Source organism: Myodes glareolus, chromosome 10 (assembly GCF_982192425.1).
Source record: "Myodes glareolus chromosome 10, mMyoGla1.1, whole genome shotgun sequence".
NCBI lineage: Eukaryota > Metazoa > Chordata > Mammalia > Rodentia > Cricetidae > Myodes > Myodes glareolus.
Window position 1 is genome coordinate 59,086,759 of NC_142035.1, and position 23,878 is coordinate 59,110,636.

The 23,878-nt window shown below is 49.6% G+C and overlaps 1 protein-coding gene and 1 long non-coding RNA gene across 5 annotated transcripts; one reads left to right on the forward strand and one right to left on the reverse strand.

Annotated features, from left to right (window-relative positions):
- Positions 1-536: 536 nt before the first annotated feature.
- LOC146892593 (uncharacterized) lies at positions 537-1,973 on the reverse strand. Of its 2 annotated transcripts, none has more exons than XR_015739105.1 (2): positions 1,243-1,973; positions 537-1,158 (listed from the first exon to the last, which is right to left on the reverse strand). It is a non-coding gene; the product is annotated as an uncharacterized LOC146892593 (long non-coding RNA). The 2 variants fall into 2 exon arrangements; XR_015004058.2 differs by having other exon boundaries at positions 537-1,162.
- Positions 1,966-22,677, forward strand: Rpap1 (RNA polymerase II associated protein 1). 3 transcript variants are annotated; one of them, XM_048459650.3, is made up of 25 exons: positions 1,966-2,087; positions 4,496-4,746; positions 5,276-5,424; positions 5,650-5,739; positions 8,259-8,364; positions 9,562-9,783; positions 11,328-11,507; positions 12,827-12,942; positions 13,122-13,220; positions 14,154-14,255; positions 14,434-14,601; positions 14,806-14,988; positions 15,103-15,237; positions 15,531-15,701; positions 16,352-16,509; positions 16,977-17,135; positions 17,262-17,463; positions 17,931-18,040; positions 18,176-18,407; positions 18,592-18,744; positions 18,931-19,073; positions 19,783-20,539; positions 21,714-21,890; positions 22,025-22,084; positions 22,184-22,677. In XM_048459650.3, the coding sequence occupies exons 2-25, from the start codon at positions 4,569-4,571 to the stop codon at positions 22,331-22,333; spliced, it is 4,200 nt and encodes a 1,399-aa protein (XP_048315607.3). In that variant the 5' UTR covers positions 1,966-2,087; positions 4,496-4,568; the 3' UTR covers positions 22,334-22,677. The 3 variants fall into 3 exon arrangements, with proteins under 3 accessions (XP_048315607.3, XP_048315610.3, XP_048315609.3); XM_048459653.3 differs by having other exon boundaries at positions 18,212-18,407; XM_048459652.3 differs by lacking the exon at positions 1,966-2,087 and adding an exon at positions 2,176-2,197.
- The last annotated feature ends 1,201 nt before the right edge of the window (positions 22,678-23,878 follow it).

Genomic DNA, 23,878 nt, shown 5'->3' on the forward strand with positions numbered 1-23,878 from the left:
TTATAGCTTCATCAATGTGTTATAACCAGTCTTCAGCAAATTCTGATGCCTGCTAATGTTTTATTTATTTATGTTATATACATAAGTGCTCTATCTGCATGTACACTTTTATGTGTAGAAGATGGCATCAGATTCCACTATAGATGGGATATAGCCACCAGGTGGTTGCTAGGGATTGAACTCAGGTCCTCTGGAAAAACAGCTAGTGCTCTTAATCTCTCCAGCCCGCCTGCTGAAGTTTTAAGCCACTGAATTAACACTGACTGTCCTAGGATGGCCTCAAACAATGATTACTAAGGATAACCATGTGCATAGCAATACATCAAGTGCTGAGCATTATCCAGGCAAAAAACAATGGACTACCAGGCGACGGTGGCACATGCCTTTAATCCCAGCACTCGGGAGGCAGAGGCAGGCAGATCTTTATTAGTTCGAGGCCAGCCTGGTCTACAAGAGCTAGTTCCAGGACAGGCATCCAAAGCTACAAAGAAACCCTGTCCTGAAAACCCAAAAACAAAACAAAACAAAAAACAATGGATTATCCAGTCTATTTTAATACACAGGACTTTTGTTTTGTCAAAACAGAGCCTTGGACTAGAGAGATGGCTCATCAGTTTAGAGCACTTGTTGCACTTAAAAAGGACCCAGGTTTGGTTTCAGGCACTGCTGTTTGTAACTGCAGTTCCAAGATATCCAACACCCTCTTGAGACTCTCCTTTTAATTTCTTGGGCTCCAGGCATGCAAATGGTAAACATACACACAATCAAGCAAAACACGTATACACTTATATGATAAAATGAATACATATTAAAAAGCACATGTTAGGTCTTCTAGAGGACCTGGTTTGATTCCTAGCACCCACTTGGTTGCTCACAACAATCTATAACTACAGTTCCAGGCAATCTGACTCCCTCTTCTGACTTCTCAAGGCACCAGGCATGCACCTGGTACACACACACACACACACACACACACACACACACACACAGGCAAAATTTGTATATTTAAAAGGAAATAAATAAATCTAAAAATAAAAAATAGAATCTCAAAACCAGGCAGTGGTGACTCACACCTTTAATCCCAGGATTCTGAAGGCAGAGGCAAGTGGATGTTCTACAGAGTGAGTTCCAGGACCGCCACGGCTACACAGAGAAACCCTGTCTTGAAAAACCAAAAAGATAAAATCAAAACAAAACCAAACCAAAAACCACACAGGGTCGCACTTTGTAGCCCAGGCCAACCTTAAATCGGTCCATCCTCCAAAATCACTCCGCCAAGTTCTGGGATTGCTCGCGCCTTCGGTATCACCAGGCTGGAAGAACTGATCTTGTGAAAAGGTAGCCGGTAATGAAAGTGCTCAGGTTTCAGATCTTCCAAGCTCTGTACAGTGAGCAGACCTGATTGGTAAAGGTTTTACTGTTGACCGAGGCTATTCCTTAAAGGGGAAAGGCTTTTTGGAAGGGGATGGCAAAGAAAAAGGGGCTGAATTGCCAGGAAGGGAGACTGACGTGAACAAAGGCAAGAAAGGAAGCGTGTAACCTTGAAGACACCGAGACCCTTTCTTTTCTGTCTTCTCTCCAACACCTAGTGCTTACTCTCTGGGAGTGTTGCTTTCTTTGGGTCCTTCTCTCGGTTCTCTTCTCATTTGTCCTTAGCACACAGGGAGGTCAGCGTCTGTGCCGCTTTTGTGTGCCGACTGCGAGCACCGGCGCTGAAATAGAGGATGCAGTTAAGCGCGGAGAAGAGTACGGAAGGACGGCTGTGCCAGCCTTTGCCTCCGCCAGCGGAGCTGCGGGTGTGTGCAAAGGCCTGGGACTGCAGTACACCAAACGCGCGTATTTCGATCGCCTGTATAGAGTCAGGTGTTGCAGGCTTCCCTGCTTGGGGCTCAGGTTCAAAGCGGGACAGGGAGGTTCAGTACACTCGCGGCCAAGTCGGACGCCGCAGGCCGGGCTGCTGGGCGGAAGCTGAACTGTAGCGGAGGCGGAAGTGCGGCTCCGCACGGGCAAGATGGCGGCGCCCAGGGCTTCCTCGTTCGAGTAGGTGGCTGGCTGCAAGTGATTCAAGCGGAGAACGCAGGATCAAGGTGTCCGATTACTTTGTCATTACCTGATTGGGAGTCTTTGCACCACAGTGACTGAGACCCCTGTGTCACACAGACCGGGGGCACAGCTCTTCATTTTCCGTGGCTGACCGGTGTGATTCAAAAGATGCTTAACTCGAGCCTTCAGCGCAGTCTCCGGACAGGTTGTGTCCTCAAAGCGAAGGCTACAGTGTACGGGGCATTTCGAAAACCCAGAGAATCCATTGTTAGTTTTCCTTCGCTGTTGAGTTAATCTGTAGAAACTATCCTTCTTGTGATTCAGGGTGTAGCTTGTAACACGAATTGATTTTGGACAAATCTCTCCTGAAGTTTGTGAGGGGAGTACATTTGCTTCTTTACGTAGCATGGAGCTAGCTGTTTTCATTCACTGAGGTTTCTTTATATAACAGGTACTGTGGTAGTCACGTTTTGTGCAATAATCTTTTACTGTTGTTGTTTTGAAAGGTTTCATTTATCCCAGGCAGACCTGAAACTCCTGATCCTCCTGCCTCCACTTCCCAAATGCTAGGATTACTGGTGTCCCAGCCCTGTGCATTCTACAGTTGAAACTGAATTTATAATAGCTCAAATAATTTGCCTAATTTTACCCTAATAAGTAGTGGAGCTGGTATTTGATTTCTGACTTACTGATTTCTAATGCTACTACTAATCTACCCACATCAGCCGTGTATGTGTGTGTGTGTGTGTGTGTGTTTACTGGGCAGAGAAACCAAGGCCTTATGCATGCTAGACAAACACTGTGCCACTGACCTATACCTGACTCTCTGACTCTCTCTCTCTCTCTGGATGGAGAGTGTGTCTCCTAGCCTAGTAGCCTAGTCTGGCTTTTTTTCTTTTTTTTCTGAGATGGTCTTACACTGTAACTATGTAACTGGAGTGCTGTGAACACTTACAGCCATTTGTACACCACTCAGCCCAAAGAAAATGCTCAAAAAGCATTTTTAGAGGCAATGTTGTTTTTGACTTTTTTGGAACAAGGCTTTGTTATATTATCACACAAACTATCTTGAGACTCTCAGTCCTGCCTTAACCTCCTGAGTGCTAGAGTTACAGGTATAGCCAATCGCAGCTGACTTGTAGTTCCCTTCAGTCCTTGTGTTAGGAATATTTTCTATACTGGCCTAGTAACTATTGTTAATAGTTATTACATATGATCCTGCATAGGACTGGATGTGCGGCACTGTTACAATTCAGACCTATCTGGCTAGTATCTCCTTGCTTCTTATTGTTCTTAGCCTTTGGAAGATGACTGGTGTACTGGGCTCTCCCATGTGCCACATTTTGACATTTTTTATTATGTTATTATTTAATGTATTTTGTGAAGGTAGGCACTCATGCCAGTGTGCTTGTGGAGGTCAGACGACAGCTTGCAGGAGTTGGTTCTCTATCTTGACCATGTATGGGGATTGAATTTAGGTTGCCGGGCTTGGCAGCAAGTGTCTTTCTTTATTTATTGAGTCATTGAATCCTTGTTGATATATTTGTTTGTTTATTTATTTATTTTTGGACAAGATCTATGTAGACCAAACTAGCCTCAAATTCACAAAACTCCACCAACCTTTGCCTCCCTAAAGGCATGTTACACCATACCTGGTGAATTTACCTTTTTAAAATTTATAATTCAGTGGCTTTTTAGTGCATCTATAAGGTTACTGCCAACATCTAGTTTGAGAACATTTTGAGAGTTTTGCCACCCACAGATTGTAAACAACCTAAATTTGCTATATATCCTTTTTGGTTGTTGTTTTGTTTTGTTTGAGACAGGGTCTCACTATGCAGCTTTGGCTGTCCTAGAACTCACTAGGTAGACCAGGCTGGCCTCAAACTCACAGAGATCCACCTACGTCTGCCTCCCAAGTGCCACCATGCCAACTCTTATTTGTTTTTTTATACAGAATTTCATGTGTCTCAGGCTGACTTTTGAATTTACTGTATAGCCAATGATAACCTTAAACTCTGTACCCCCTTGCCTTCACTCCCTAGTGCTGGGTTACAGATGTGCGCCGCCATCCTTGCCTCTAAATAATTTTACTGGATTGATGGCCAGGGAGTGCTGATGGAGAAAGAACTGCAGCCGGGTGGAGGTGGCGCATGCCTTTAGCCTTTAATCCCAGCACTCAGGAGCAGAGGCAGGAGGATCTCTGTGAGTTTGAGGCCAGCCTGGTCTACAAGAGCTAGTTCCAGGACAGGCTCCAAAGCTACAGAGAAATCCCGTCTCAACCCCCTCCCTCCGCCAAAAGAGAGAGAGAGAGAGAGAGAGAGAGAGAGAGAGAGAGAGAGAGAGAGAGAGAGAGAGAAAGAAATGGCAGTGATGAGGAGTGAGTTCGCATGGACTCATGAAAAACATAGTCAGTGCTTGGTAATAAAGGCTGTTGTTTGATTGCTCCTAGGGGTTAATGAGAGAGTTTCCACAGCAAGAAGGACTGGAAGGAGTCATACAGAGGTCACAGCCTTAGTGTCACAATGCTGTCCAGACCAAAGCCTGGAGAGTCTGAGGTGGACCTACTGCGCTTCCAGAGTCAGTTCCTCGAGGCGGGTGCGGCTCCAGCGGTACAGCTGGTGAAAGGAAGTAGGAGACATGGTGATGTTCACCCAGACCAGCTCCCACCGCAGGACCGTCGGGATGTGGTGATGCTGGACAGTGAGTGCCTGCAGGATGGGCATGGGGAGAGAGGGATCAGCCTAAGGGAGCCCGCTTTCCTCCTGAGGAGAGAGTGGTCAGCCTATGGGAGCCCGCTTTCCTCCTGAGGAGAGAGGGGTCAACCTAAGGGAGCCCCTTTTTCTCCTGAGGTGGCTGAATACTGTTCCAGCTCTAACCTCTGCTGCTGAAAGTTTGTTTTATTTTTATTTTATTTTTTAGCATTCTGTTTTGTTTGTGAGAAATGGTCTTGCTCTGTGACTCAAGCTATTTAGCACAAACTGTGAACTTGTGGCGGTCTTCAGCCTAATTCTAGGATACCAGGTGTGCACCACCATGGGCAGCTCTGCACCTCTGCAACTCCACTATATAGATGAAGAGGTTGAGGTTCAGAGAGGTTAATGTCCTACCCAAGATAACACAGCTTGATCCAGGGCCCAGAGCATCTGTCTTGTTCTTTGCTGCTGCCCCCAGCTCTGATATCTTCTTAGGAAAGTGTGGCTATACTCAACATCTGGGTTCTTTCTTTCAGATCTCCCAGATGTGCCCCCAGCTCTGGTGCCCGCTCCTGCAAAGAGAGCTAGACCCAGCCCTGGCCATGCCCTGCCTCATGATGAAGACCCTGAGGAGAGGCTGAGTAGGCACGATCAGCACATCACCGCGGTTCTGTCTAAAATTATTGTACGTGTTAGCCCAGCCGGGGGAGGGGGAGAGGAGATCCCGTTTGGAGAAGAAAGGATTTATGAGCAGAGGGTGCTGCAGTCAGGTTAGGGCTAGGTTAGACCACCTAGGACAGATCCAATATAGGTTCAGGAACCCTTGGAATGAGGGTCCTGAGGCCAGTGGACTAGGGTTCACTCTGGAGAAACCTGTGCATCTTCATTGTTTGGTGTTCCATTGCCACAGGAGCGGGATACAAGTTCAGTCACTGTGACTCTGCCTGTGTCCAGTGGTGTCCCTTTCCCCGCTGTGTTCCATCGCTCAAAGGAGAGACAGGTAAGCAGGGTTACCTTAGGTGGGGTCTCGTTAGGGTTTCTGTTGCTGCAGCAAACACCATGATCAAAAGCAACTGGGGGATAAAAGAGTGTATTTCAGTTACATTTCCATGTCATAGTTCATCATTGATGAATTCAGCATAGGAATTAAACAGGGCAGGAACCTGGAGGAGGAGCTGATGCAGAAGCCATGGAGGAGTGCTGCTTACTGGCTTACTCCTTATGGCTTCCGCAACCTGCTCTCTTTTCTTTTCTTTTCTTTTTTAAAGATTTTTTTATTATATATACAATATTCTGTCTGCATGTATCCCTGTGGGCCAGAAGAGAGCACCATATCTCATTACAGATAGTTGTGAGCCACCTTGTGGTTGCTGGGAATTGAACTCAGGACCTCTGAAGAGCAGCCAGTGCTCTTATCCTCTGAGCCATCTCGCCAGTGCCCAGCCTGCTTTCTTATAGACCCCAAGTCCACCAGCCCAGGAGTGACACCATCCACAATGGGCTAGGCCCTCCCCATTTTTCACTAATTAGGAAAATGACTTATAGCCAGATGTTACGGAGCTGTTCTTTCAGTTGAGGTTCCTTCCCTCCTTCCAGATAACTCTAGCGGTATCCGTTGGCATAATACTATCTAGCACAGGTGGTGCTTAGGGAGTTTCAGGGTAAATCTTCTCTAGGTACTTTAGGAAAGTTCTTTTTTTTTTTGAGACAGGGTTTCTCTGTGTAGCCCTAGCTGTCCTGGAACTCACTCTGTAGACCAGGCTGGCCTCAAACTCACAGCCTGCCTCTGCCTCCCAAGTGCTGGGATTAAAGGTGTGAGCCACCACCACCCGACAAGGAAAGTCCTTTATTATTATTATTATTATTATTATTTTAAAACTAAGCCAGGTGTGGTGATGTGCACCTTTAATCCCAGAACTCCAGAAGCAGAGGCAGGCAATTCGAGGCCAGCCTGGTCTACAGAGTGAGTTCCAGGACAGCCAAGGATACACAGAGAAACCCTGTATTGGAAAATCATTTAAAAAAATTTTTTGAACTTATTTTTATGTATGGGTGGTTATGTGCACACAAGTGCTGATGCCCACAGAAGTGAGTTCTAGGCAATCGTGAGCTGCCTGATGGAGTGCTGGGAATGGAAGAATAGTGAGTGCTCTCTCAACTGCTGAGCCATCTCTTCAGTCCTCTTCTTCAAAATTTCATTTTTATCTGGTGCCCATGGAGATCAGAAGAGGGTTTTGAAACCCACGGAACTGAAGTTAATGGATGGTGATGAGCCACTTTCTGGGTGCTGGAGTTGAAATCAAGTCCTCTGTAAGAGCAGCAAGTGCTCGCAATCACTGAGCCCCACACCAGTTTTGTTTGAGACAGTCTTGTAAGAGGCTGACCTCAGACTCACAGTTGTTTGTTTTTGTTTTTTGTTTTTTGTTTTTTGTTTTTTTTTTTTTTTTTTTTTTGCCTCAGCCTTCCCAAGTGTTTGAATTGCTGTGTTTCTTATGCAGTGCTGGGAACTGAATACAGTGTGCTTCCTGCTGCTAGGCAGGCTATATGTCCTGAACTGTATCCACTCTCTTAAGTCCTATTTTCTTTTTTTTTTCCTTTCAGTGTGTGTATGTATATGAGTGTTTGATGTGTGTGCACAAGTTGGTATGTGCAAATTCTGGTGGTCGGAAGACCACCTCAGGTGTCATTCCCTACCTTTGACCTTCTTTAAAATAGTTAATCTTGGTTGTTTGCTGCTTTACATGTCAGGCTAGATGAATGGCCTTTGTTTTTTGTTTTTATTTTTCTCTTATGTAGTCTTGACTGACCTGGAGATCACTGTATAGACCAGACTGGCCTTGAACTCACAGAACTCACAGAGGTCCACCTGCCTCCTGTTCCGAGAACTGGGATTAAAGTTGTGGCCACCACACCCAGCCTTAGATGGCCTCTGAATTTCCAGGGATTCTTTTGTCTCTATCTCCCATCTTGCTTTAGAAATGTTGGGATTACAGATAAGTGCTAATTGTGCCCAGTTTTGCATGGGTTATGGAGATACAAACTCAGGTCTTCATGCTTACAGAGCAAGTACTTTCACGTGGGTGTAGGTGTGTGTGCACGTGTGTTGTGTATTTGTATGTGTGCTCACAAGTGTGTTCATGCCTGGGTATGGAAATCAGAAGAAAACCTGTAGGAGTCAGTTCTCCTTCCAACTTGTGAGTCCCCTGAATCAAACTCATGTTGTCAGGCTTCAGGTCCCCTTGTCAATTTAGCCATCTTGTTGTTCTCTTTGTTCTTCTGAGATAAGGTCTCATTTCTCCATCTGGCTTCAGACTTGCTGTGTAACAGAGAATGTCTTGAACTCTTCTTCTTTCTGCCTGTACCTCCAGAGTGCTGGGTTTCAGATATGTATCATCATATCCCAGAAGTTCTGGCTTCTGAGAAAATTTCTTTCCTCTTCATTGCAGAGCCTTGGTTAAGGAGCTAAGGAAGGGCAAGTAATAAATTTCAGCAGCTTGGGTTGTTCTCTTTGCCCTACAGGGGAAATTGGGAGCATCGGGTAAGAGGAGCATCTTCGCCCAAGAGATTGCAGCAAGGAGGGCAGCTGAAAACCGGGTCTCAGCAGCTGGGGAAGACCCACCAGAGGGTGAGTGCTGGGCTGAAACGTTTAAGTTTAGTCTTCTTTGTTTCTTATAAATGTACTTTCTTTCTTTAGGTTGTGGTGGAATGGGGTAGAGACAGATGTAATGTCTTCCAGTCTGGCCTGAACTCACCGTCTAGTGGAGGATGATACTAAAATTTGATCTTCCCGCTTCCCTGTGCCTCCAAGCCCAGTTTATATGGTTATAGGATCAAACCCAGGGCGTCACGTATCCTAGCAAGGATGTGCATGCTAAAGCAGAACTACAACTTCAGCTCTCAAATGTAGTTTATTTAGTCTTTCTGTCCTTTTATCTTTGTTTCCTTGCAGATGTCAGTCCAGGTTCAGTTCCGAGCACCTATATGGTGACTCACAACCATCCACAACTCCAGTTCCAGACTAAAGAAGTCTTTAAAAAAAGACTTGAATGTTTTTTTTTTGTTGTTGTTGTTGTTGTTTTATTTTGTTTTGTTTAGGCCTGACTATCCTGGAACTTACTTTGTAGACCAGGCTGGCCTCTAATTCACAAAGATCTGCCTCCTTCTGGCTCTCAAGTGCTGGGATTAAAAGCATGTACCACCAGCACCTGACAAGAATTTTTTTTAAATAAAAAATAACTAACAGCTATGTAGTGTCTGATGGCCGACACCTTTAGTCCAAGCACTCAGAAGGCAGAGGCAGGTGGATCTCTGAATTCGAGGCCATCCTGGTCTACAGCTCCTTCAAGCATACTTTGAATTGACTTCAGATAGAAACTACTAAGGGAGGGTTAGTTATTAACTTGGCCTCTAGTCCTTGAGAGCTACATTACTTACAGAATTGAACAGCAGGCACTGAGACTGTTGCTGAAGAGGAAGTACTGAGGTGAGGTTAGCATCTGGTAGAGACTGTAAAGGATATCGACCAGGTTTTCATTAGTGATGTGGAAGAGCAGCAGGTAAACTCCTGGTGGTGGATGGCTGTGTCAGGATCTGATGACTCAGAGGGAAGTCTTCCCATATAAGTCTTAAGGGAGGAATGACTGAGAAGCCGCCACCTCGCCTCCCCAGAATGCCTGGGATGCTGTGTGGTTTCTGTTTGGCGTCCAGCAAAGTCCCAGGTTCATCACTGGTCTCTGGGACTGGTTGGCTTATTGAAGAGAAAAGAAGGTCTGGGTAGAGCCAGGAGGACAGAGTAATAAAGCTGATTGTACGATTCTTTCAGGTGCTGTGCCCTCCGAGACACCGTCCTCTAGGGACGAAGGCAGCCAGTTTCCAGGGGGCAGCCATGACTTCCACAGATCGAATCTGGTCACAGGGAAGGGGCTGAGGAGCCAGGCAGCCGAGCAGGAGGTCCAGACCATACACGAAGAGAATGTTGCAAGACTGCAAGCCATGGCTCCCGAGGAGATCCTGAAGGAGCAGCAGCAGTTACTGGCTCAGCTTGGTAATGATGCTAGGTCTCCCTGCTGGGACCAAGCTAAGCAGCAGCTGTTACTTGTTGGGGAAGGCCTACTCTGCGTGCCAGGCGCTTTGCTATGTGTGTGTGTTTGTTTACTTTGGTAGCTGGGATTGAACCCTGGTCCTTACATATTCTAGGCAAGTACCCTATCATGAACTGTACCTCTAGCCCCTAAAGGAGCTGAGGGAAGCAGTGAGCCACTACAGCATGTGCTAGTACAGGGCAGACGTGTTTTGGGTATTTATTTAGTGGCATTGGAGATTGATGTGATGTATGTCAAATACTTTCATGCATTTCTTCTGTTTTGTTCTTAAACTATTCCTCTACTACTGGGAGAAATAGGTATTAACTTAACTTTACTAATAAAAAAACAAAAAACAAAAAAATAGCCCGACAGCGGTAGTGCATGCCTTTAATTCCAGCATTCATGAAGCAGAGGTAATTGTGAGTTCGAGGCCAGCCTGGTCTACAGAGCGACTTCCAGTCTATGCAGAGAAACTCAAAACCAAAAACAACCCAGTCTCTGCTGCTCAGGGTGGCACAGGCCTTTAATCCCAGCACGTGTGAGGACCAGAGTTCATGCTCAACTACAAGACCAGTTTGAGGCCTACTGTCTCTGTGAGACCGTTCCTCAAAAACTTAAAACTTGAAGCTGTGTGATAACTCAGTTGGTAAAGGAGCTTGCTGAGCAAGCCTGATGACCAGGGTTTGACTCCTGGAACCCACGTGAAGGTGGAAGAAAGAACTGATCCCACTAAATTGTCCTCTGGCCTCCCCATTGCACCATATAACCTCCCATATCCCCAGTAACGATTTAAAAAATTCTATAAAGGAGAAAAAAAGAGGCTCAGAAATTTAAAAACTTCTCCACAAGTCACATCGATGGTGAGAACTTCAGAACGAATTAATTGTGGGGCAGCAGGGGAGTATTACAGGGAACCCAGAGCCTTGCATGTGCCAGACAGCGCTCTACACACCTGGTCCTGTGGATTCAGTCTAAGAGTTAGTGCTTCTGACCAGTCTAGCCACCCTGGCTCCATCTGCATCACCGCACTAGCTGCCGTAGTTCATGCTGTGCCTTATTACAGCCGTACTTACCCTCTAGTGTAACTACAGTACTTCCTGTTCTACACAGGAGAGTGTGGTCTGCCACGCCTTTCTCAGAGTTCCGCATGGTATAGTGAGCACTTATGGAGCATGTATTCAGTTTTTAGTGACTGTATGTACAAACTGTCTGAAAAAACTCATTCATGTAAGTGTTATCCTTTAGGCTCTAGTCAACAGTCACTAAGCCACAGCTGCTTCAGATTTCTGGCCTGGTGGCCAGAGTGGTTCAGAGGACTGTGGAGAGCAGGGGCTATACAGGTGTGGGCTGGCAGTGTCATTAAAGAGCCACAGGAGAGTGCAAGGGTCCTGGGCCAAGCCTGGGAAGCAGTTTGTCTTGTCCTTGGCACCCAGAGGTGGAAGCTCTCAGCGGGTGTCAGGTGTGGGGTGCCCACCCTGCTTATTCTCTCCACCTTCACTCCCAGACCCCAGCTTGGTTGCCTTCTTGAGATCTCATAGCCATGCCTTGGAGCAAGCAGGAACCAAGGACCCCAAGGAGCAGAGCCCAGAAAGACCCACAGTTCCAATCGCTAAAGAAGAGCCCATCATGTCAGCATCTACCAGTGAGCCCATGGAGGAGGACAAGCTGGAGCCCAGAGCCCCAGGTGGGGAGGAGAGACACCATCTTTTGGTGGATAAGAGTAGCGAGGAAAGCCAGGTGGTAGTGGCACACGTCTTTAATCCTAGCACTCAGGAGGCGGAGGCAGGTAGACCTCTGTGAGTTTGAGGCCAGCCTGATGTCTACAGATCAAGTTCCAGGACACCAAAACTACAGAAGAGGGAGTGGGCTGGTGAAATGGCTCAGAGGATAAAGGCATTTGCCTCCAAGCCGGACAGCCCAAGTTAGATCCCTGGAACCTATATGGTGGAAGAGAAAAGCCACTCCCGAGGACTGTTTTGTTACTTTCTCTCTCTCTCTCTCTCTCTCTCTCTCTCTCTCTCTCTCTCACACACACACACACACACACACACACACACACACACACACACACGGGAAAAAAAAGAGTAGAAAAAACTGTCCTTCCCCCTTGACCTGGCTGATGGGGAGGAGAGGTGGAAATGGAAGGTTAATCTTCATTAGTGCTGTAATTGGCTCAGATAGCCCTCATTTGCTGGTGCACACGCTTCTGTTTCCCATCCTGTTACCACCACTTCTCCCTCCCACCTGAAGAGGCAGCAAGGTGCCACTGGTGCTCCCTCCGCTCCCTCCTGAGACAGGCATCTTCCTGCACTTGCTGCAGGTGCACAGCTCCTGCTTCCTCCCTCCTCTGTGCTGCCGGGGGATGGCAGGACCAGGGTAAGGGGAGAAGAATCTGATGCAGGACTAGAGACACGCCTGACCAGAAGCAGGGGCCAGTGGGAGCACTTATTTCCCAGAAACAAGATTATTCCATTAGGGATTACAAGAGAGGAAATTGAATTATGACCCGGAACCTCCTGCTCCTGGAGGACTGCTGGGCCAGCCAGGCAGGTTGAGTGGGGGCGGGTGGGGGTGGGGAAGCCAGAGGATGTGGTAGAGGTGTTTGAAATCCTGCACCATTGGGTCAGCATAGCTGCCCCTCTTCTTTGTCCCTGTTCCCTTGCTCCTTCAGTGGTCTGGTACCAGAGAGGGACTGGGGTACTTTCCTTGGCAGATGGTCTTCCTTTTCTGTTCCTCCTCTTCTTTCTTTTCTCCTTTTTCTCTCTCGAACAAGTCTTTGGAGTCAGCAAGGGGCTGAAGCCAGGACCAGCCGTGTCTGCTAGAGTTGAAATGTTCATCCAGTTCCCAGGGGCTCCAGCCCCCAAACCATACCATTGAGCCATAGCTGAGGGTAGGAACTGCTAGACAGTGCAGAGGGCCTGTAGCAGCTGCCCTCTGCCAGTGGGGAATCTCACAGACAGTGAATTGAGCCCCTTGAGGAATGCTATGCTTCTACCTCCCTAGCACTGAAACTACCCGTGACCCCCCACAAAGAGTGGCTCCATATGGACACTGTTGAGCTGGAGAAGCTCCACTGGACCCAGGACCTGCCCCCGCTCCGACGGCAGCAGACTCAGGAGGTGAGAGGGACCAGGTGGCTGCTGCTCTTCTGTGCTCTCAGCTTCTCCCATCTCCTGCCTGGCCCTAAGGAAATGACCCTCATTTCTAGTCAGAGGTAGCGCTCGGGCCCAGTCCGAAAAGGCTTGAGTGTGATGGAGAAGTCGCTGCTGCACCAGCCCAGTTCTTCTTCTTCTCTTAGAGAATGCAGGCCCGATTCAGCCTTCAAGGAGAGCTCCTGGCACCTGACGTGGACCTGCCCACCCACCTGGGCCTGCACCACCATGGAGAAGAGGCAGAGGTAAGGCGTGAGACCCAGACAAGACTGGGAAGCTCTTGGCAGGTGTGGAACATTTGTGCAGAAAAAAAGGATATCTGGTCAGTCGCCCTTGATCTGTGTGCCCTGCTCTAGCTCATGGCCTTGCGGTCACTCAGTTCTTAGAGTCAAAATGCTGTTGTTCCTCCTACTGGCATCTTGTTGTAGAACTCAAAGCCAGGCCTTGCGTGCTTTCCCTTAGACAGTTCCATCCCTCATGGGGCTGCCATCCTGATTTTCTTACCTTTCCCAAGTCTCCTTTGCTCATAGAATACGGTCCCAGCTCCTAGCTTGGCAGTGCAGCCTATCATAGACCCCCTAGCTCTGCCTTCTCTCCTCCTGCTGTACCACTCTGCTGACCACCACATGGTCACCCTATTTTCACAGCCTCACAGGGCTCACTCCAAGCAACGGCTGTACCCTTAGTCCATACTAGGCCATTGAAGCTCTACCCCCACCACTAAGACCAGATTCGTTTTTCACACCTGTCTTCTGCTTAGAAATTAAACACCAGCTACTGGGCTGGAGAGATGGCTCAGTGGTTAAGAGCCCTGGCTGCTCCTTCAGAGATCCTGAGTTCAATGCCCAACACCCATGTGGCTCACAGCCATCTGTAACTGTAGTCTCATGGGATAAGCTGACCTCTTCTGGTGTACAGATAGATGTACATGTAGACAAAATATCCATACACATAAAACACATCTTTTAAAAAAAAGCCAGCAGCTACTGCATCCCTGTCTGCTTTATGCCACCGTTGCTGTGTGCATGTCCTGTATTCTTTATCAGCTTGAGGCTCCAAGGAGAGTGAGAACTAGATGATATCACTGACTTATGCTGCCTTTTCCTCGACATCTTCCTGGTGTTTGGGGGACACTGCCCTGTCTCTTGATTCCTTTTGACTTTTTGTCCCTGCACCAGCGAGCAGGGTACTCTCTCCAGGAGCTGTTCCATCTGACCCGCAGCCAGGTGTCCCAGCAGAGAGCCCTAGCACTGCAGGTGTTGTCCCAGATCATCGGCAGGGTAAGTGGACTGTGGGCCTGGTCCTACCCAGCTCCACCGCATCCCTCACCCCTCGCCTTAGACTCTTTTTCTTTGTACTGTGGGTCAGACTAGGAATGGGTCAAATGCAAGGTCATGGGTCAGCAAAGGTTCTGTACAAGTTCTGCAGCTTCAACAGTTTTATCCCCCTGACCCCAAGGCCCAGGCTGGTGAGTTTGGAGACTGCCTAGTGGGCAGTATCTTGCGCCTCCTCTTGGATGCTGGTTTCCTCTTCCTGCTTCGCTTCTCTCTGGATGACAGGGTAGACGGTGTCATCGCAGCAGCCGTCCGGGCTCTTCGCACCCTGCTAGTAGCTCCTGGAGATGAGGTATGTCAGGGGTAGGAATGGGGTTCTGCTCCTCATTCTGGGTATGCCCTTTGCCAAGGCTTTGCAGGCAGAATGGAGAATAGAGAGCAGTCCTGGAAGCCTTGCCTCTGCTGTTCGTGTATGTTGGGAGAAGGAATATTGCTCTACCCCGGAACCATTTTCTTACTTTCTATGTCTTCCCCACCCTGCCCCATCCTCTGGCAGGAGCTCCTTGACAGCACCTTCTCCTGGTACCATGGAGCTTCGGTGTTCCCTCTGATGCCCAGCCAGGAGGACAAAGACGATGAAGGTGAGGACGAAGAACCCACAACCAAAAAGGCGAAGAAGAAGGCCCCTGAGGAAGAAAGCCGCCCTCCCCCTGACCTGGCCAGACACGATGTCATCAAGGTAGATGGCAATCTACCTTCCAGTCCTTGAGCTAGTGGGCAGGTTTACTGGGCAGGAGAGGGAACCTGGGTCTTCACCTCATGTGGCAATGGGTTTCTTTCTTTTGAGTCCTAGGGGCTTCTGGCTACCAACCTGCTGCCTCGGCTGCGCTATGTGCTGGAGGTGACCTGCCCAGGGCCCTCTGTGGTCCTTGACATCCTGGCTGTGCTTATCCGCTTGGCCCGGCATTCCCTGGAGTCAGCCACGAGGGTGAGAAGGGGAGAAGGGCAATGAATGGACAAACAACCCCCGGGCTCTTCCTTCTTTATTTTGTGGATTTTGTTATTGTTATTTTTGTTGCTGCTGTTATTTTGAGATAGGGTCTCATTATAGCACAGGCTGGCCTAGAGCTCATGATGTAGCTCAGGTTGGCCTGGAACTTGTAGAAATCCTTCCTCAGCGTCCTGAGTACTGAGATTATAGGCATAAGGCCATGGTCTGTGCCCAGCTGGGGGACTTCATCTTGATCCTGTCTGTCTCCCTTGTCCTCCTGTCTCCTGCAGGTCCTAGAGTGTCCTCGGCTAATAGAGACCATAGTTCAAGAATTCCTGCCTACCAGTTGGTCCCCCATGGGGGTGGGGCCTACTTCCAGTCTACACAAAGTGCCCTGTGCTGCTGCCATGAAACTGCTTAGAGTCCTGGCCTCAGCTGGGAAGAATATTGCTGCCCGACTGGTAAGCAGGACCCAAGGCAAAAGTTGGAGGGCATAAGACAGGGCTGATTTGGGCTAGATTAAACATGATCCATTAATGCTGGAAAGCTACTTCACCTCACCTTCCTTTTCCTCTCTGATCCAGTTGCTCAGAAACACAACAGAGACCAGCAGGCAGGAGCCTGGGCACCTGGGTCCGTTGGACCTAGTCTGGTCTCATAACGTGGGGAAGCTTCTCTGACGCAAAACTGATCCAGAGTTGCTAGCTGCAGATAGGTACTTGTCACCTGTAGCCTAGAAAAGGTACTTAGCAGATACTGTCCAGAAAGGAGAAAAGAGCACTGGCCAGTGCGCGGTTCAGCAGGTGAAGCACCTGCTGGCGAGCCTGATGACCTGTGGCCGGTCTCCGGAACCCACAGGGAAGAAGGAGGGAAATGACTGCGAGTTTGCTCTGACTTCCATATGCATGCTGTGACATGTGAGCTCCTGTAGCCCCAAATAAATGCTTACAAAAGATGAAGGAGAGGGCCTGAGATTCTTTCACCCCTGCCCAGAGTCATAGGCCCTGTAGCCTCACAGAGACTTAGAATGGGACCAGCCTGAGCCTTTTTCCAAGAGAGAACTGGATACCAGTTGGAAAATGCTGATACCACACCTTCTGCTCATCTCCAGTTCAGCAGCTTTGACTTCAGGAGCCGTCTGAGCCGGTTCATAGCCGAAGCTCCACAAGAACTGGCCTTGCCAGCTGAGGAAGCAGAGATGCTGAGCACTGAGGCCTTCCGTCTGTGGGCTGTGGTCGCCTCCTACGGCCAAGGTGGCGACCTTTACAGGTGAGGAAGGCAAGAGGTAGGCCTCTTGTAGAGCCCTCTGTTATGTGTTTTGAGTCTTACTGTTACTTCCTTCAGCTTTGTTCAGGGTCCAAAGGAGGGGAGGCCAAGAGTGGTGAGCGGATGTCTGCTGGATGATTGGGAGTCAGGACCTGCTAGGGAAGAAAGGGATGTCTGCTGGATGATGCTTGGCTTGGGAGTCAGGACCTGCTAGGGAAGGGAGGGTTAGCTGCAGTCTTTGACAAAAGCATTAGTACATTGGTGAAATCAGGTGTCAGATCCGTTTTGGGGTGCAACATGGAAGGGTTGCAGCCGTCCCAAGTTTCAGGACCTAGCCATGCACAGTGTCTCCATCCTGGGGCTTTCTCCTTCCTGATGCTCTTTCACCAGATGGAGGCTCCTGGCAGGCCTGTGCTTTGTGCCCTCATCTTGGTCTCTTCGTACATTGAAGGCCAGTTGTTCTTCCCCAGGGAGCTGTACCCAGTGCTCATGCGGACCTTGCAGACCCTGCCTACAGAGCTCAGCACCCATCCCCCAAAGCCACTGTCCATGCAGCGGATTGCCTCTCTGCTCACTCTTCTTACCCAGCTGACCCTGGCAGCTAGCAGCACACATCCTGAACCCAGCAGGTAGGTTAGGTGCTAGCCTGCCGGCAGGCGTGCCCAACAACAACAACCCAGGACAGGTGGGAATGCTCCTCCACAGGGAGCAAGGCAGCCAGATCCACACTTTTGCCCCTTTTGATACTCCGGCAGTGACTCTGCTGAGGCCTGCGTGTCGGCCATCCCTTCTTCAGTCACCTGGGCGCAGGTATCTGGACTTCAGCCACTGATCGAGCCATGTCTAAAGCAGACCCTAAAGTTCCTGCCGAGACCTGATGTATGGAATGCCCTGGGTCCCGTGCCCAGTGCCTGCCTGCTCTTCCTGGGTGCCTACTACCAGTCCTGGAGCCAGCAGGTGAGTGCAGCCTGCCTGTCTTGTCTGCGTCCTACCCTCTTCCTCCTGTTCTGACCCCACTTCCCCACCCCTTCTCTGTTGGCACCTCTCCCCGTCTCTGTGGCTTGCAGTTGATATGTGTGGATGTACTGGGAGTGGGAGAGTGGAACCCGGAGCCTCACACATGCTAGACAGCTGCTTCTCACTTCTACCTGTGTCTTCCTGCTGCTGTTTCCCAGGAACTTTGTTGATGGGACCAGAGACCCCTGAGCAGCAGCTCAGCTTGTCTTTTCTTCTGATGTACCCCTAGATGTTGTGTCCTGGAGGAAGCTCAGGGCTGTCTGTCCTTCAGAAAGGTCAGGCTGTGAAGGCTTCCAGACAGATTTTTTTTTTTTTGAGGCTCTTAGCATGGAGGGGGGTCTGGGTCTATAGGATGAGGAAAATGGGTGTTTTGGCTTGTCAGCTTAGTGCCCCTCTTGGTCCTCCAGTCACAGCTGTGCCCAGAGGATTGGCTTCAGGACATGGAGCGCTTGCTGGATGAGCTCTTGCTGCCTTTGCTGAGTCAGCCTTCTCTGGGCCGTCTGTGGGAGTCCTTGAGGTATGCCCTGTGTGGGTGGCTGGGGGAATCCATCCCAGTAAGTGGGTCCTTAGGGGCCCCGGCAGGGAGAACCCTTGGGACTCTGAGGAACGTGAGCACTGATCTGCACAACCGGGTCCCGCTTTCGTTCTCCAGGCCAGAGCCGTCTCAGCATCTCCGTTCTCCTTGCAGGCACTGCTCCCCGCTCTGCAACCCGCTGTCCTGTGCTCCTGCTCCTGAAGCTCTCCCCAGCCTTGTGTCCCTGGGCTGTGCTGGAGGTTGTCCCCCTCTCAGTATAGCTGGCTCAACCTCACCCTTCCCATTCCTCACTGCCCTCCTCTCTCTCCTCAACATTCTGGTCCGGATCCACAAGGGGCTTTGTGGACAGGTAAACCTTGGGTGCCTACTTAGAGGCTAGGCATGGGGCAGAGGTAGCTGGGGTGGGAAAAGGGAGAGGTGGCCAGAAGAAGGGTGGCCTTGTTTTTCTGAGTGGCTGGGAGGGGACAGCCATCTGGGGAGCCCTGGAACACTTTAGAGTCAGTTTCCAGGTCTGAACAGACGTGTTTCCTCAGCTGGCTGCTGTGCTGACTGCCCCAGGACTCCAGAACTACTTTCTCCAGTGTGTGGCTCCTGTGCCTGCCCCACAGCTCACACCCTTCTCTGCCTGGGCCCTGCGCCACGAGTACCACCTGCAGTACCTGGTGCTCTCGCTAGCCCAAAAAGCGGTGGGTTCCTGTCCGCAGAGGCAGCCCCCACCCTGCTGTCCTCCCTACTTCTCCACTGCATGCAGCTCCTGCTCCAGTCCGTGCTCCCTGGCTGCTGTCCTCCACTGTCCCTTTCCTCGCTCAGCTCTGCTTTGTACTCTCCCTGCTGCCCTCCCTGCACTGACTAACACCATCTTTCTTCCTTAGGCAACACTGCAGCCACAGCCAGCCACCAGTACTGCCCTACACCATACCATAGCCTTGGCCCTGCTGAGCCGGCTGCTGCCTGGAAGTGAATACCTTGCCCAAGAACTGTTGCTGAGCTGTGTGTTCCGGCTGGAGTTCCTACCGTGAGTCCAGGGGTTTCAGGCATTTGGTGTTTGGCGCTTTTGGATGCTGCTGAATTTTGTTAACAAAACAGCATCTTGGAGCCGGGAAACCTAGGTTTTAGTCTCTTTCCTTCACGTATTATACTTAATTTGTTATTCCCTCGGTGAAGTGAAGGTGAGGCTGCTCATCTTCATCCTGCCCAAGTATGGTAAGACTTTACAGTATGACAATGGCTACAAAGTGGGCATGAGCCAGGGTGTGGTTGAGCAGTAGAGCACCTGTGGCTCGTGTGAGGCTCTGATTCAAGGGAGGCCTGGCATGGTGATGCACACCTGTCGTCCCAGCACTTGAGAGGTAGCAGCAAGGAAATCAGGAGTTCAAGGCCAGCCTTAGCTACCTGTCAAATTCTAGGTCAGCCTGGGCTACATGAGAAAGAGACTGTCTCAAAAGCGAATGAGTGGATGGATGGATGAATAAATAGGAACTGGTCCAAACACACCAGAATAAACAAGTAGGAGCTAGCTGGGTGGGACACACTGTAATCCCCACACAGCTAGAGATCAAGCACAGAAGTTTAAGTAAACTCGTCTCTGCCCATCTCTTAAGTGCTATGCAACACTGTGGTGTGAGAGGCTGTCGGGGCAGAAAGGCACAGGCCTGAACTCGGAAGCACAGCCATCTGGATGCTATGGTCCCAGCCCTCAGGTTTGGCTTTGTGTCCTGTTACAGGGAGAATGCATCAGGGGGTCCAGAGGCAGCTGACTTCTCTGATGGACTGTCCTTAAGGAACAGTGGGGACCCTCAGTGTAAACGAGGTGCTCTCCTAGTTCAAGCTTGCCAGGATCTCCCCAGCATCCGCAGCTGCTACCTGGCCCATTGTTCACCAGCCAGAGCCAGCCTGCTGACCTCCCAAGCCTTATACCGCGGGGAGTTACTGCGAGTTTCAAGCCTGCTACTGCCTGTACCTAAGGAGCCCCTGCTGCCCACTGACTGGCCCTTCCAGCCATTGATCCATCTCTACCATCGGGCTTCAGATGCTCCCTCTGGGCTCCCTGCTGCTGACACCGTAGGCATCGCCATGCGGGTCCTACAGTGGGTGCTGGTTCTGGAGAGCTGGCGCCCTGAGGCCCTCTGGGCTGTGCCTCCTGGTGCCCGCCTGGCACGGCTCATGTGTGTGTTCCTGGTAGACAGCGAGCTATTCCGAGAGACTCCTGTACAGCATCTGGTGGTAGCTCTTTTAGTGTGGCTCTGTCGGCCCCAAGTCCTGCCAAACCTCAACCTGGACTGCCCACTCCCTGGCCTGACGTCGTTTCCTGATCTCTACGCCAGCTTCTTAGACCACTTTGAGGCTGTCTCTTTTGGGGACCACTTGTTTGGGGCTCTGGTCCTCCTTCCGCTGCAGCGTCGGTTCAGTGTCACCTTGCGCCTCTCCCTCTTTGGGGAGCACGTGGGGGTCTTGCGAGCCCTGGGCCTGCCACTGACTCAGGTGTGTGCTCTGCCTTAGCCTCCGTCCTGAGCCTGCGGAGTTCTGGCGTGTTGGGGTTCCTCATTTTACCTTTTGGGGGCTTTGAAGCCATCGGGATGGTAGAGAATAGGAGGGTTTTTATCGTGGTATCTGGCAAAGAGTAGGCATTGGTATTATCAAGGTTCCCTTCTGCTTGTAAACTCCTGTAGTCTAGAGGAAAGATATGCTAAGACCAAAAACAAAACCATAGATCTCAATCACCCAGATTTAAATTAAGTCAGAATTAAGAGAATTTTTAGAATAATCAGAGTGGACTTTCTGTAAGGAAAAGGTGTTATGGGGGAGAGAGGTTTGGCCTGGTGTGGAAGTTTGGGGAGAGTTTGGGGAGCACTTGCTGGAAATAATACTAAGAGGCAAAGTCCTAACAGGTGGTGAAGCTCACGCTGGGCATGGGGCACATGTCTTAACCCAGCACATGGGAGGCAGAGGCAGGCGGATCTCTGTGAGTTCCAGGACAGCAGGGCTGTTACTCAGAGAGCTCTGTCTCCACAAACCAAATAAATAAGTAAATAAATAAATAAATAAATAAATAATGAAATAGTTTTAGAGCCAGATATGGGAGCACACACCTTTAATCCCAGCACTCAGGAGGCAGAGCAGGCAGATCTCTGAGTTTGAGGCTAACCTGGTCTACCGAGTGACTTCCAAGACAAAGAGAACCACACAGAGACTGTCTCAAAAAAAAAAAAGTTTTTGAGATGGTGCCTTTCTTTGTAACCCAGGCTGGTCCCAGTCCTCTGGATGTATTCAGGAATGATAAGCTTGTGCTTCCACTCCCAGCTCAGTACAACTGTTAATATTTTTTCTAGTCTCTTTTGAATGCTTGTATATTTTTATAAAATTGGAACTACTGCATAGAGAATTTTTTCATTTAGCCCTACATCATAAGCATTTGTCATCATTAAATAGGCTTAAGAAATCAATACTGTGCTGGAAATGTAACCCAGGGCTTTATGTGTCCCGGGCAGGTGCTCGGGCTCTGAGCCCTGCCCAGCACTAGTCTTTGCCCTTCAGTTTGCATCCATGTCCTAAAGGAGGACCTGATGCTCTGGCTCCTGCGGCCAGCAGTCATCCACCACCGTCCGCTGTGCACTTCTCCACCCTCGCCCTCAGCAGCTCATTCCCTCCCTCACAGCTGCCTGTGCCCTTGGAGTGCTTCACAGAGCCTGCCGAAGACAGCCTGCCTCTCCTTCAGCTCTATTTCCGGGCCCTGGTTACTGGCGCACTCCGTCCACACTGGTGCCCTGTCCTCTACGCTGTATCTGTGGCTCATGTCAACAGTTTCATCTTCTCCCAAGACCCAAAGAGCTCAGTACGTCCCATCTCGATATTCAAAGAGTGGGAGGGGAGCCAGTGGTCCAGTTGGGGAGGAGGTGAGAGTTAAACAAGGCCAGTGGTGGGTATCAGTCCTTGGCCAGGTACCGCATCTCCCTCTTGTGCTCCTAGGATGAGGTGAAGGCTTCCCGGAGGAATATGCTGCAGAAAACGTGGCTGCTGGCAGATGAGGTAGGATTGTGGGTATTGGAAAGATGAAAGATACAGGGGCTTAAGGAACCAAACCTCAACAGACTCACCACCCACTTCATGTTTTTACCCTCTCCACAGGGTCTGCGGCAGCATCTCCTCCACTATAAGCTTCCCAACTCCAGCCTCCCAGAGGGCTTTGAGCTGTATTCCCAGTTGCCTCGCCTGAGACAGCAGTACCTTCAGACATTGCCCACAGAGGTGCTCCAGAATGGAGGATTAAAGACGTAAGGCACTTGGTACCAGCTAGAGATGGATGTATTCTTCTGGGACTTGACACTGGAAGTCTGCTCTTACAGAAGAACGTCATTTCATGAGGGAAAGTGGGGGACAAGGGAACACACGGCTTGCCTTCCTGCGAGCACATTGTTTGAACCTTTTTTAGAAACAGAAGGAATGCTTATTACACCCCAATACTGGAACTCAGGATCTGGGACCTCTGAGGGCTCTGCTAGGAACGGAGGGTGACTTAGCTATTTACCCCACTGAGGGCACAGAACAGACTGAGTCCCCTCTCCTCCTCCAGGGTGTATCATTGCTGTACTACCCATTGAAATAAATTCTTTTCTAGTCTAGCTGATCCGTACTGTTTTTGTAATGTTTAGAGTTGGTCTCGGGTGGATTATCTCAAGGAGAGAGGTGGGAGGTAAAAACAGTCTCCATCTGGAGATGAAAGATGTGTCCTACAAGTTTATGAGTGACGTGCCCTTGGGAGTGGGTGTGGAAGTGGGTGTGGCCCCGGAGAACTTTGCAGGCCCCTGGAAGGACAGGGGTCCGGGAAGCCAAATGTCAGCCTGATGTAGTACTTTGCATATGCCACTCCAGTGGGCCAGTTTATGTGTATGTCTCTGCTTGTATGAATGGCGTGTGTGCAGGTGGCCACAGAGGCCGGAAGATAATGTCGGATCCCCTGGAGCTGTAGCTATAGGTGGTTGTGAGCTGCCTGCTGTAGGTACTGGAAACCAAACTCAGTGCACTTAACCACCCAGCCATCCTCCAGCCCCACACAGTGGACTTTCCTTAGTAGGACCATGAAATTATCTAATTTCATTATTTCATTTTGTTTACTTATTTTCTTAAACAAGTGTGCATCACTGCCCTCAGTCTTTTAACTTTAAATTACATTTTATTCATTGTGTGTGTGTGTGTGTGTTTGGGAGGGTGAGGGTCAGAGAAGCACTAAGAAGAGTGAGTCCTCCTCCACCATGTGGGTCCCAGGGAGTCAGGACATCAGCTTGGCAGCAGGCACCCTTTCACTGGCCCTGCTTTATTTTATACACTTCATTGGTCACCACCTCACTGGCCCTGTATCTTATTTTATATGGGGTCTCGTATAGCTCAGGTTGGCTCTGAACTCCATATGTAGTTTAGGATGGCTTTGAACTGATCCTCCTGCCTTCACCTCCAAAGTACTGGGATTGTGGGTATAGCTCATCACACCACTTGGTTTTTTATTTATTTATTTATTATGTATACAATATTCTGTCTGTGTGTATGTCTGCAGGCCAGGAGAGGGCACCAGACCTCATTACAGATGGTTGTAAGGCACCACGTGGTTGCTGGGAATTGAACTCAGAACCTTTGGAAAAGCAGGCAGTGCTCTTACCCACTGAACCATCTCTCCAGCCCCCCATACCGCTTGTTTTTTGTTTTCAAGGTTTTGTTTTTGTTTTGTTTGTTTGGCTGGTTGGATGAATTTTTTTTTTTAGACCGGGTTTCTCTGTGTAGCCTTGGCTGTCCTGGAACCCTGCAGACCAAGCTGGCCTCCTGCTTACA

Bases quoted from the DNA above. Each gene is read 5' to 3' on its own strand.
- Rpap1 (XM_048459650.3), top strand. From the start codon at position 4,569: ATGCTGTCCAGACCAAAGCCTGGAGAGTCTGAGGTGGACCTACTGCGC. The intron at 4,747-5,275 runs GTGAGTGCCTGC...TCTTTCTTTCAG, and splicing joins GGATGTGGTGATGCTGGACA to ATCTCCCAGATGTGCCCCCA. The intron at 12,943-13,121 runs GTGAGAGGGACC...TTCTTCTCTTAG, and splicing joins GACGGCAGCAGACTCAGGAG to AGAATGCAGGCCCGATTCAG.